Source organism: Triticum urartu, chromosome 6A, assembly GCF_056163025.1.
Source record: "Triticum urartu cultivar PI428250 chromosome 6A, HENAU_Tu73, whole genome shotgun sequence".
NCBI classification, from domain to species: Eukaryota; Viridiplantae; Streptophyta; class Magnoliopsida; order Poales; family Poaceae; genus Triticum; species Triticum urartu.
Window position 1 is genome coordinate 54,354,999 of NC_141878.1, and position 13,209 is coordinate 54,368,207.

Consider the following 13,209-nt stretch of genomic DNA (forward strand, 5'->3'; position numbering starts at 1 on the left):
TCAAGACCTCGAACACGGTTAGACGAGTCCGACACAGCTATATGTAATTCATACCGGATCAATGGTCACACCCCTATACAAGGGGCTCAATGCGCGCAGACAAGTGGCAATTTTTTACACATCTTGAATTATAGTTCGTTCCCTTAAAAACTATCCTTTTGCACGACAACTTTTTCACCTAAGTTCCTCTCTTTTACAGATAATCATCGTGCTACACCCGTCCAGGATACGACACAACGGAGAAACAGGCACAGACGTGCAGCAGGGACCCACTCCAAGGATTCTTTTTAGATTAAGACCCTGCGTAAACCTTTTTTACTGTCTCTTGTTGATACATATCCACTGAATTCTCAGCACAGTTGAGAAGGATGCTGACGTCTTGGCATGTGGCCACGTCAGAATAATGCACGTACCTGGACAAAAGGGGCTTCTTACGAGGGACACTATTTAGGCCCGGTTTATACCACAAAGACCGAATACCTTAGGGAGTGTTCGGCATCGCGAGTTTGGCCTTATATGCATCAGCTCCGAATCATTGTCTTTGGTCAAATGTTGGGTTTGCCCGGCTCCTGTGTTTTGGTGCCTTACGTTCCGTTTTACCGGCTAAGGTAGCACCAGGAGAACTACTGGGATTGTGCCCTGGTTCATCCGGACGAGCACCTCAGTAGAGAAAGCCGAAAACTGACTGTCATGATATAGCGTGAGACTGGTCAACCACTCGGTGACCTGTCGGAATGTTAGAATTCCTCCGCCTTAACGAAGGGACGTTTTCCGGCCAGGCATGTACGCACCCCACAATCGGGAGAGTGCGGAGCCACCAGGGGCTATCTAGTAGCCCCATTGTCAAACTCCTATGGCTAAGTGAAAGTGTTAAAGCATTATAGTCCGGTTGCCTCGCTCGCTAAGCTATCACCTCCTTAATAGGACCAAGACGTTGGGTTAAGTGTGAACACACATTTTTTGCGAGCACCTCCGCATTATATGTGTGGGGGTTGAAGCCGACGACTGCAATCTTTCAGGTCATACACATGTATACATAAACGGCCGCGCATGAGGCATCATACTACTTTCAGACAAAAGTATAAACATAACTTTATAAAAACTTCATAAAAGCATTGTGCTTACAATGAGAATACATATCACTCAAACATAATATTCTTCGAGCACTGGGCCTCTATCAAACGAGCACCCTCGAGAACCTCCTTGAAATAGTGCTCGGCAGCCACCCGGCCTATGGCCGAACCCTGCGCCACAACAGTGGTAGCGTCCATCTCCGCCCAGTATGCTTTAACACGGGAAAGGGCCATCTGCGAGCCTTCTATGCACGCCGACCTCTTCATCGCATTAATGCGCGGCACCGCATCAAGGAACTGCTGCACTAAACTGAAATAGCTGTTGGGCTTTGGCCTTTCTGGCCATAGCTGATCCACAACAGACCTCATGGCGAGTCCGGACAACCTATTCAGTTCGGCCCATTCGGCTAGCTGGTCAGTCAATGTAAGCGGACGCTCTGTAACGTGGAATTGCGTCTAGAACAGCTTGTCCACTTAACGATCTGTCTGACCTTGGAAATACTTGGCCGCATCGGCAGTGCTCGCCGCCAAATCCATATACACATCTGCCGAACTCCACAGCCGATCCAGAGGGGCATACCATGGATCTCCGAACTTCCTTTGTAACATGAAGGGTTTCCCAGCCGCAATATCCCCGGCTTCCCACAGCTCCTCCTTCTTCGCTCTCATAGCAGAACGGGTGTCTTTGTCCGCCGCCGCGGCCTTCTCAAGGTCCGCTGCCTTCGCTCGGTTTTCTTTTTCAAGTACCCGGCAACGGTCGGCAGTGTCTTTCAATTCTACGGCCATCTTGGCCATGTTCTCTTGGCTCTCGCAATGTGCGGCCATCTCGGCTTTCAACTCTTCAGCCGCCTTCAAGGCAGCCGCATTACTAATCCTCGCTTGTTCCTTGGCTCGGGCAAGTTCTGCCCGCAAGGCTTCTACGGTAGCAGCTCCATCTGCAGTCACAACATATTAAAGATACTGGCATCATGCTGCTCTTACTATGCGGCGTTCACCGGATAATAACACTTACCTTGTGCCTCGTCAAGCCTCTTGTTAACAAGCTCGATGTCGGCGTCTGCCGCATCTAGTTGCCGTTTTAATCTGGCAAACTCACTAGTCCGGGTAGCCACTGGAGCTTCCACCACCTGCACATAGGGGCAGTCTGGTTATTGCCTGGGAATATGATCCTCTGATTGCCGCCATTCTCGACGACAACCAGAGTCTCAGGGGCTACTATCTACACAGGGAACACCTAACATGTGCAGTATTATCACATATTATCTCACGTACCTCAAAGCCTGTCAGTAGACTCATAAAGGCTTCATGTAATCTGCTTTCGGCGGACGAGATTCTCTCCATCACCATACCCATCAGCATACGGTGTTCTTCTGAGATGGCCGCTCGCCCCACCAACTCCCTCAGAACGTCCGACCGCACACCAGACGGTGCCGGACTCTTTTGTATGCTCTCTTCGGGAGCCGGACACTAGGGACTTCGGGGTTCTACGGGATTATCTTCTGGCCTCACCGGATCCGGAGAGGCCCTCCGTGACGACACTTCGGGGTCGCCCGCTTCTGGAGCGGAGGAGTTCGGGGGACGCGTTTCGCTCTCCATCATCTCTGGAAGAAGATCCCTCGAAGACGAGCTCATTTGAGAGGGGCTAAGGCCCGAACTGCAAGATATATGCGGTGGTTATTTTCTCAGAGGAAAAAGATAGCATACCTTTACTATTAAAGTATTTTGGATCACTAACGACTCGTTGGAGGACTGATCCCCCGCGGACTTTGTGCAGCAAAAGCACCCCCCGAGGCAGGACCCTCTGTGGGAGACTTCTTCTCCCGTTTGGAGGCTTCGGCTTCCGGATCCTCGGAAGCAGTCCTTTTCCTTCCCCGGTCGTTCTCCTTCGTGGAGACGCTCATTCCCTCGTTTGGAACGGACAGTGATGGGGTCCCGCGTCCGCCCGTATTATCCCCCCAGTATCTTCCTTCAAGGGCTCCGTGCAAGGTGCGAATTCGAGCATCTTTTCCAATACCGGATTTTCCAAACCCTCAGGGAGGGGGGACAAACACCGAATCATCTTCGCCTTTGTTGGCCAGTCCTGGTCAAAAAGCGAACTCTCAGAAATAACTCCGAATAAAAGACAGTGTGTTCGGCTAGAGGATTTCTTACTTGTTCGGCGGCGCGGTTACTGCTCAGGCCCACGTCCTCGGTAATATCCGGACATTCTACTTGAGGTCTGAAGAATGACTTGTACATCTCCTTGTGCGTCAGGTCGAGAAAACTTTGAATGGCACGTGGTCCCTCTGGGTTGAACTCCCACAAGCGAAGGGGCCGGCGTTTGCAAGGCTGGACTTGATGAACCAGCATAACTTGTATTACCGCAACCAAACTAAAATCTCCCTCGAAGAGATCTCGGATGCGGCTTTGCAGTATTGGCACGTCCTTGGCTGGACCGCAGATTAGACCTCTGCTAATCCATGACATCAGTTGTGGTGGGGGGTCCGAGCGGAAAGCGGGGGCAGCCGCCCACTTGGCGCTTCTGGGAGCCGTGACGTAAAACCACTCCCGTTGCCATAATTCGGACACCTCTGGAAAGGAACCTTTCGGCCATGGAGCTCCTGCCATCCTGCCTATTGATGCACCTCTGCACGCTGCTTGTTGCCCCTCGATCATCTTTGGCTTTACTTCAAAGGTCTTGAGCCACAGGCCAAAGTGAGGGGTAACGTGGAGGAAGGCCTCACACACGACAATAAATGTCGAGATGTGGAGAAAGGAGTCCGGAGCTAGATCATGGAAATCTAGCCCGTAATAGAACACCAAACCCCTGACAAAAGGATCCAGAGTGAGGCCTAGACGTCAGAGGAAGTGGGAGACGAACACAACGTTCTCGTTGGGTTCGGGAGTAGGGACGATCTGCCCTTGAGCAGGCAGCCGATGCGAAACCTCGGCGGTCAGGTATCTGGCCTCCCTCAACTTCTTAATGTCCTCTTCCGTAACGGAGGAGGGCGTCCATCAGCCTTGAAGGCTGGATCCGGACATGGTTGAAGATCCGGAGCACCTAACCTGGGATTTGGGTGTTAGAACTCAAGGCGGGGGAAGGGTTTGATTGAGCACGAGAGGGAAAAAGTGAAAACCTTGTCCCCTTATAAAGGGGGTGAATATCAAGTGTCCTCTCCGTAGCTGTTTGGAACTTGCCTATAATCTAGGAGTCCTAGACACGGTTGGGTTACCCACGACCGCATTAATGAGAATCCCGTAATTGAGGGAACACGATCTCCGCTTCGGCAAGACGTGTCAAGAAACCGCCTCGCGTTATGTGTGGAGCTGGTTAAAAGAAACAGTTCGAATAATCACCGGGCCATGACATAACATCATGCTGCCAAAAAAAGCCAGCAAATTAGATCTACGGAAAAATTATCCTCTCTGCGGTGGAATGTGGAACTTATTTTGCAGGGTCGGACACTATCCTCGTATTCAAATTCTTCCGTGATGTATTCAGAGAAGGAACCCACCTTGCAATGCCGAAAACAATACTGCACGCCGGACTCGTCGTCATTGAAGCCTGGTTGAGGGGCTACTGAGGGAGTCCTGGATTAGGGGGTCTCCGGACAGCCGGACTATCTCCATTGGCCGGACTATTAGACTATGAAGATACAAGATTGAAGAATTCGTCTCGTGTCCGGATGGGACTCTACTTGGCGTGGAAGGCAAGCTAGGCGATACGTATATGGATATCTCCTCCTTTGTAACCGACCTTGTGTAACCCTAACCCTCTCTGGTGTCTATATAAACCAAAGGGTTTTAGTCCGTAGGACAACAATCACAACATACAATCATACCATAGGCTAGCTTCTAGGGTTTAGCCTCTCTGATCTCGTGGTAGATCTACTCTTGTACTACCTATATCATCAATATTAATCAAGCAGGACATAGGGTTTTACCTCCATCAAGAGGGCCCGAACCTGGGTAAAACTTCGTGTCCCCTGCCTCCTGTTACCATCTGGCCTAGACGCACAGTTCGGGACCCCCTACCCGAGATCCGCCGGTTTTGACACCGACAAGAGCCATTATTGGTTATTATGCTGTGTGGGACACCATAACGGTGTACCACGCCAGATATGAAATCTATTACTGGCCCCGCTTCGGCCGTTTTGACTGGTTTGGCCTCTATCCACTTAGTGAATTTATCCACCATGACGAGAAGATACTTTCTCTTATGGCTTGCTGCTTTAAGGGGTCCGACCATATCGAGTCCCCAGACCGCAAAAGGCTAAGTGATGGGGATTGTTTGTAAGGCAATGGGGGCATATGGCCTTGGTTGGCAAACAGTTGGCATCCGACGCAATGTTGGACAAGGCCTTGTGCATCTGCTCGGGCTGTCGGCCAATAAAACCCTGTACGGAAGGCGTTGCTGACAAGGGCCCGAGCTGCGGCGTGGTGACCACCGAGCATGGCGTTAATCTCGGCCAAGAGCTTCCGCCCCTCTTCCTCAGAGATACATCTTTGAAGAACTCCGGTAGCGCTTTTCTTATAGAGCTCCCCGTCATGAACCTTGTAGGCCTTCAAACGCCGGACAATGCAGCGGGCCTCATTCTGGTCCTCAGGAAGCTCCTTCCTGTTAAGGTAGGCCAGGAAGGGTTCGGTCCATGGGGCAATGACTGCCATGATGAGATGCGCCGACGGTGTTATTTCGGTGGCTGAGCCTCTGATGATGTTGGTGTTTTCGGAATCCGGGGTTATCTTCGGATCTGGACTAGTGTTGCCGTTTTCCCCCTGCCACACCATGGATGGCTTAAAAAGCCTTTCCAGAAAGATATTAGGTGGGACGGGGTCGCGTTTAGCGCCGATACGAGCAAGAACGTCCGCCGCTTGATTACTCTCTCGAGCCACATGATGGAACTCGAGCCCCTCGAACCGGGTCGACATTTTTATGACTGCGTTACGATAAGCTGCCATTTCGGATCTTTGGCGATGAAGTCTCCATTTATTTGAGATATTGCGAGGTTTGAGTCCCCGCGCACTTCTAGGCGTTGTATGCCCATGGAGACAGCCATCCAGAGACCATGCAATAAGGCCTTGTATTCGGCTGCATTATTGGAGTCTGTATATAGTATTTGGATTATGTGCTGAACGACGTCTAAAGTAGGGGACGTTAAAACGACGTCTGCTCCTAGCCCTGCTAGCATTTTGGAGCCATCGAAATAGATAACCCAATTGGAATATGTGACGTAGTCTTTAGGGAGTTCGGCCTCTGTCCATTCGGCAATGAAGTCAGCCAGTACTTGGGATTTAGTAGCTCAACATGGTTTGTATGTAATATCAAATGGAAGGAGCTCAATGGACCATTTGGAAATCCGGCCCGTGGCATCGCGGTTGTTTATAATGTCATTGAGTGGTACTTCAGAAGCCACCGTGATCGAACACTCTTGGAAGTAGCGACGGAGCTTTCGGGAGGCCATGAAGACCACATATGCTATCTTTTGATAATGGGGGTACCGGAATTTTCATGGTGTAAGGACAGTGGATACGTAGTATACTGGCTTCTGAAGTGGGAATTTGTGTTCGTCCTGTTCTCGTTCGATGACGAGCATTGCGCTCACCACCTGATGTGTTGCCGATATGTATAATAACATTGGTTCACTGACGTTTGGCACGGCCAGGATTGGGTTGCTCGCAAGAAGGGCTTTTATTTCCTCCAGTCCGGCTATTGCCGCGTCCGTCCACTCGAAGTGATCGGTTCGCCGTACAAGGCGATAGAGTGGTAGTGCCTTTTCTCCCAATCTGGAGATAAAGCGGCTTAGAGTTGCCACACAACCCGTGAGGTTTTGGACTTGTTTCAGGTCTGTTGGCGTAGCCAATTGTGATAGAGCTCGGATTTTGGCTGGATTTGCTTCAATTCCTCTGTTGAAGATAATGAAGCCCAACAGTTTTCTGTCGGGGACGACGAAAACACACTTTTCAGGATTGAGCTTAATGTCATATGCATGGAGGTTATCGAATGTGAGACATAAATCGTCTATTAATGTTTCGACGCGCCTGGTTTTGATGACGACATCGTCTACGTAAGCTTCAACTGTATTGCCGATCTTCTTCTCCAGGCATGTTTGAATCATGCGTTGGTATGTGGCGCCGGCGTTCTTGAGCCCGAAGGGCATGGTGTTGAAGTAGAATGGCCCATATGGGGTAATGAATGCTGTTGCATCTTGATGGGACTCCTTCATTTTGATTTGATGGTATCCGGAATATGCATCCCGGAAACACAGTGAGTCATGTCCTACGGTAGCATCAATGATTTGATCGATGCGGGGGAGGGGGAAGGGATCCTTAGGGCAAGCCTTGTTGAGGACTTTAAAATCGACGCACAACCGCCAGGATTTGTCCTTCTTTGGTACCATCACCAAGTTTGCCAGTCAGTCCGGATGTTTTATTTCTCTGATGAATCCGGCCTCAATTAACTTGGCTAGCTCCTCCCCCATAGCTTGACGTTTGGGTTCAGAAAAGCGCCGCAGTGATTGCTTGACCGGTTTATATCCCTTTAATATATTGAGGCTATGTTCGACCAACTCGCATGGGATTCCTGGCATATGAGAAGGGTGCCAGGCGAATATATCCCAATTCTCGCGCAGGAACTCTCATAGCGCGGCGTCAACCGTTGGGTCTAATTGTGCTCCGATGGATGCTGTCTTCTTGGGGTCCGTTGGATGGACTTGGAATTTGACTATTTCTTCTGCTGGTTTAAAGGAGGTGGATTTGGGTCGTTTGTCTAGGACGACATCATCCCTATCCACCGTAGAGCACATCGCTTCTTCGGCCGCGAGGGCTTCAGATAATGCCTCGAGGGCCAAAGATGCGGTTTTATTCTCGGCGCGGAGTGCTATGTCCGGATCACTAGCTAGAGTGATTACACCGTTGGGCCCAGGCATCTTAAGCTTCATGTATCCGTAATGGGGTACCGCTTGGAAGCACGTAAATGCATCTGGCCCTAAGAGGGCGTGATACCCGTTGTTGAAAGGGGCCACTTGGAAGGTTATTTCTTCGGACAAATAATTCTCCGGCGTGCCGAATACCACGTCGAGTGTTATTTTCCCCGCAGACCGCGCCTCCCAACCGGGGATAATTCCTCGGAGGTCGTGCTGCTTTGCTCAATGCGGCTCCTGTCTATTTCCATTTTGTGGAGTGTATCTTCGTAGATGAGATTTAGTCTGTTGCCGCCGTCCATAAGGACCTTGGTAAGCCGAAAGTCGTCCACAATTGGACTAAGGACCAAGGCGGCTGGTGCTCGGACTGTCCTGTATTTTGGTTCGTCGCCGACATTAAAAGTTATAGCTGTGTCGTTCCAAGGGTTTATTGCTCCTATTTGACAGACTTCAGCGAGTCCGCGTAGTGTTCTCCTATTGTTGGAGGTGAATGTCTTGAAGACCATCAGTACTTTGGGGTCGTTGTCCTCTGGGGGTGTTGTTCTGGGTTATTCTTGGTGAGTATATCCTCTCCACTCTTGGCCACTTGCCAGAGTATCCAACATGCTCTAAGGCTATGTGTTGGTATGTTATCCGGTGTTGAGTGTATTTTGCATGGCCCATCGAGCCATCCTTCCAGAATGGTTCCGCGCCCCATACTGGACTTGTATTTCTTTACTATTGAACCGGGCATGTTGCAAGGGTGTGCCATTTTCGCCTGAATGAAGGGTTGAGTGGGGACCGATGATTCCCAACGAGCTGCTTGAGTTTTCCAGGCGCTTTCCATTGCACTGTATTTCTGTACGATGGTTGCCAAGTCAGTGAAGTGTAGGATGCGACGGCGGTTGATGGCGTTGAGGATTCCTTCATCCCTGCAATTGTTGCGGAACACCGAGATCGCTTCCCCGTCGCATCAATCTTTAATCTTGTTTTTGACAAGAAGGAATCTGGCCCAGTAGTGGTGGACTGTTTCCTGAGACTGCTGTTTTTTGCTCATGAGAGCACTTATATTCGGGTGGGTGGGTGGATTTAAATCTGAACCCTGCCCCAGTTTTGGATCCGGAGTCTGAAGGTCTTCTGAACTTAACAGATCGGGCTCCGGGATGTCCACTAATTTCTTAGGCCCGTCATCCGATTCTATGTTCGGAGGGCAGGATGCTTCACCTCGCGGGTAGGTGTCTGGCTCTTCGAGACAGTAGATCCAAACATAGTCCGTCCTTAGTATGGAGGAAGAGTTATTGACTCGCTCCTCGACTACCGCTATCTGGTGGGTGATCGACGGAGATTTGATTTCTCTCTGATCGGGTTTAAAGCCAATCCGATCGTAGTCTGTAGCGACCACCAGGGCGGCGATGCGATCTAGGAGCTCGTTTAAAGATGAAAGCTCTGCTAGATCCATCTGCTTGGAGTGTTCGGGGTTGAACGAAGGGGGTTTTCGATGACCCGAGAGGTCATCGTCGGCTTAATGACCGAACGGGCGGTCATGGTAAAGCCGCCCAGCCGGAGGGTTTGGCCTGGAGCCAGCTTTCCTCCGGTGGTGATATTATCCTTGAAAACAAGGTGAGACATCGACCTTGTTGTCGACGGCATAGTGCAACTCTCAATTAAAGCACCAATGTCGGTGTCAAAACCGACGGATCTCGGGTAGGGGGTCCCGAACTGTGCGTCTAAGGTCAATGGTAAGAGGAGACAAGGGACACGGTGTTTACCCAGGTTCAAGCCCTCTCTAGGGAGGTAATACCCTACGTCCTGCTTGACAGATATTGATGAATATGAGTATTACAAGAGTTGATCTACCTCGAGACCGTAATGGCTAAACCCTACACTACTAGGGAAAACGTTATACACAGAACTTCAGCAGTAGCGCTTGTTAAAAAAGCACGCTACTGCTAGACAGCAGTAGCGCGTGCAAAATAAGCGCGCTGCAGATGCATATATATCAGTAGCGTGTCTCACCGAAAACTCGCTACTACTAAAATTCCAACCACTAAGTCGATGGGCTACACATAGTAGTGGCGATATTCCAAAAACCACGCTACCACTAATATACTTATAGCAGCGCGTTTATGCATAAAGTGCTACTGCTAACGAAAATAAAATAAAATGAAAAACGAATAGAAAAGTAAATGAAAATGAAAGAAATAGAAAAAGGTAAAAGGAAAAATATAAAATGTAAAGAAAAATAAATGAAAAAGGGAAAAAAATGATGAAGCCGTAGGAGTAGCGCGTTCTCTAAAACGCGCTATAGCTAACTTAGCTATATCACGTTTTCCGTAATGCGCTACCGTTACTTTTGACTTAACCAAAAACGGTTTCCCCCCGGCCACCACTTCTCCCCCAAATCGATCCCTCGCCCCACTTTGCCGCCATCTCCCCCACTTCGCCGTCGACGCCGTGCTCATCCTCACGGCCGCCGCCCGAGGCCTCCCAGCCTCGCCGCCGCCGCCTCTCGGGCCGTCCTCGACCTCACCGCCGCCGCCCTGGACCTCACCGCCCCCGAGCCCGCCAGGACCGCTGCATCCAGATCCTGAGCCCGCCCTCACCACCCCTACCTCCATCGCCGAGCACCTCCCCGCCACCGTCTCTCCCCTCTATATAAGCCCCCACCCATCTTTTTTAGTTAATAGATGTTAATGTTAAGTAGTAGATAATGTTGATGCTTTTTAGTTAGGGTAATAATAGACGATGTTAAGTAGTAGATAATGTAGATGTTAAATAGTTCAGTAGGGTTTAGTTTTTGAATTGAGTTTGTTTAACTAGATGTTAATTAGGGTAGTAGGGTTTAGTTTAGAGTAAAGTTTACTTCAGTAGTTAACTAAATATAATCTATATTTGGTTTTTGAATTGAGTTTGAGAGAGGATGAAATTTGTGTATATTTTCTTGAAGTGTCAAATGCTAGGACATGCAAATTTGAAGTGGTCAGGATATATCCAATTCTTCAATTGTGTTTGCCCATGTTTCGATTGTGCCCAAGTGGCCTTTTGTTGTTTCCAAGGAATGAAGCTGAGTGGCCTATGTTTTGCCAGAATGTTGATTCATTTCCGTTCCGGCAAATTTCAGGTTCTCGATTTGTCCACTTTTTAACAAAGGTCATGCCGAAATTTTCCGTGAACTTCGGCATGACTTTTGCTACAAACTAGGACATATCGAGTGCCCGGGATTAGCCACACCAGGAAGGAGTCAACGTTCCTGCAAAACATAGGCCTTTTGTATGTCATTATTCATTTTATTAGGTCTAGAATTAATTTACTAGATTTAATCATAGGAAACATGGCTAGCAACGATGAAGGACAGGGTTCTGGTGATTGCGACGACGTTTACCTGGCGGCAGACGAATTTTTGAGCCTTGCCGATGGTCAACCGATGTTGCCGGGCCCACCGGTTGCATCGGGGACTGAGACCGACACGCAGACCGGCGCTGAGACAGAGACCGACACTGAGACTCAGACCGGCATCGAGACCGGCGCTGAGACTGAGACCGGCGCTGCCTCGGGGAGCAGAGCCGGTATAGAACCGAAAGCAAAGAGGCGGCAACTTCCTAACAAGCTCAGGACTACTAGACTGGTGGTCACGGAGGTGGACGACGGCAATTTTGAGCCAAACGCGCCCAAGGAAGCGTGCGCTTGCTACGATAATCAAATTGGCTGCATCATACGGACAACCACCACCATCAACGATGAGAAACTAAACAAGTTAGATAATATGAGGCCCGCCCTCCTAAAGAATCTGCACCAGATATTTTTGTTCCCGGGCCGGAATGAAAAGGATTATAAAGATCCAGATAAGGACCCGACAATGAAGAAGATAATCAAACACGCCATGAGCAAGTTTAGCGACGCGTTGGCCGCTTGGAAAGCAAGGGTGAAATATCGGATCTTCAACGAAAAGGAACCCTACTCCGAGATTGTAAAGGATAATCCGACAATCATGACAGAGCACTTTGAAATATTCAAGGCGGCTTGCGAGGCCGAAGATGCCAAAAAAAGTCAGAGTACATGAAGGGGCTTAAACAGAAGAACATTGGGTGCCACCACCTCGGAAGCCGTGGTTACGGCGGGAAGAGGTCCATATTGGCCAAGGAGGACGCGGAAGCCATGAGTCTAGGCATCCCAGACCCCTTGGCAGAGTTCACCGTCCCGCAGGAGCGTGATGTCCTCAGGGCCCGGCACCATTGGGACCCAGTAAAGAAGGTTTTTGAGAAGAACGCGGTCACAACGGAGTTCATTAGACTGCTGGTAATTTTAGTGATCAATTCGACTGCACGTTAGTCATATTTGCAAATGATCCTTGTGGCTTTTTCCACAGAGAGCAGCATAGGATTGCGGCCAAAAGTGACTCGCCGTCTGAGGCGTTGGGGAGGCCCAAGTGGGACACTCCATTCAACTGGGCGTTGAACATATTGAAAGGACTCCCGGTGGAGACTCGACCGTCGTATGGACGTGTGCATGGTGTCGGAGACGGCGCCACGTGGAAGAAGTACTACCGTGAGACCACGGAGGAGAGAAAGGAAAGACGAAGGTTAACTGAAGAAAACATCGACAAGAAGGTTGAGATTGCGGTTGAAAAGAAATCATCTGAGACAGTCGCAACAGCGGTAGCTGCCAGAAAATAGGTGCTTGTAGATATGTCTACTACCTTGGTTCCGGCCGTTTTCAATTGGAGCAGGCAAAATCCAGAAAAAAATGCAGCGGACTTTCCCCTTGCTGACTTCCTCAGGAGCAGCTCGACTAGCGTTGCACCAGCACCAGCACCTGCTCCCACACCGGCTCCTGCACCTGCTCCCGCACCTGCTCCGGCATTGGCTCCTACACATGGTCCCGCACTGGCTACTGCACCTTCTCCCGCACCGGATCCTGCACCTGCTCTCGCACCGGCTTCCACACCTGCTCCGACACTGGCTCCGGCACCGGACGTGCTCAGCGGTGCTTCGTCTTTGGCTGAGCTCGATGCCCTCACAGTATCTGTCACACCGGCCCCTTCAATAAATGTAGAATCTCCTGTTTTCGTTGCCTTTTGGATGTCTCACGTCGCAGACTTTTCTTTGCAGGCCGACGAAACCCCGTGCACCATATTGTACACCATTGGCTACCAGAAGGTGGACGTGGGGAAGGCGACGATAATGGAGCCGAAGGAACCATTGTTTCATAGCCGGCCGATCCCCCCGGAAGTCTTCAAGGTTTCCACGGCCAGTGTCAAA

The 13,209-nt window shown here is 50.1% G+C and overlaps 1 protein-coding gene across 1 annotated transcript; it reads left to right on the forward strand.

Annotated features, from left to right (window-relative positions):
- Positions 1 to 12,007: 12,007 nt before the first annotated feature.
- LOC147963876 (uncharacterized) lies at positions 12,008 to 12,624 on the forward strand. Its single transcript, XM_087529741.1, has 2 exons — positions 12,008 to 12,246; positions 12,315 to 12,624. Exons 1-2 carry the CDS (start codon positions 12,008 to 12,010, stop codon positions 12,622 to 12,624), a joined length of 549 nt encoding a protein of 182 aa, XP_087385867.1.
- Positions 12,625 to 13,209: the final 585 nt, after the last annotated feature.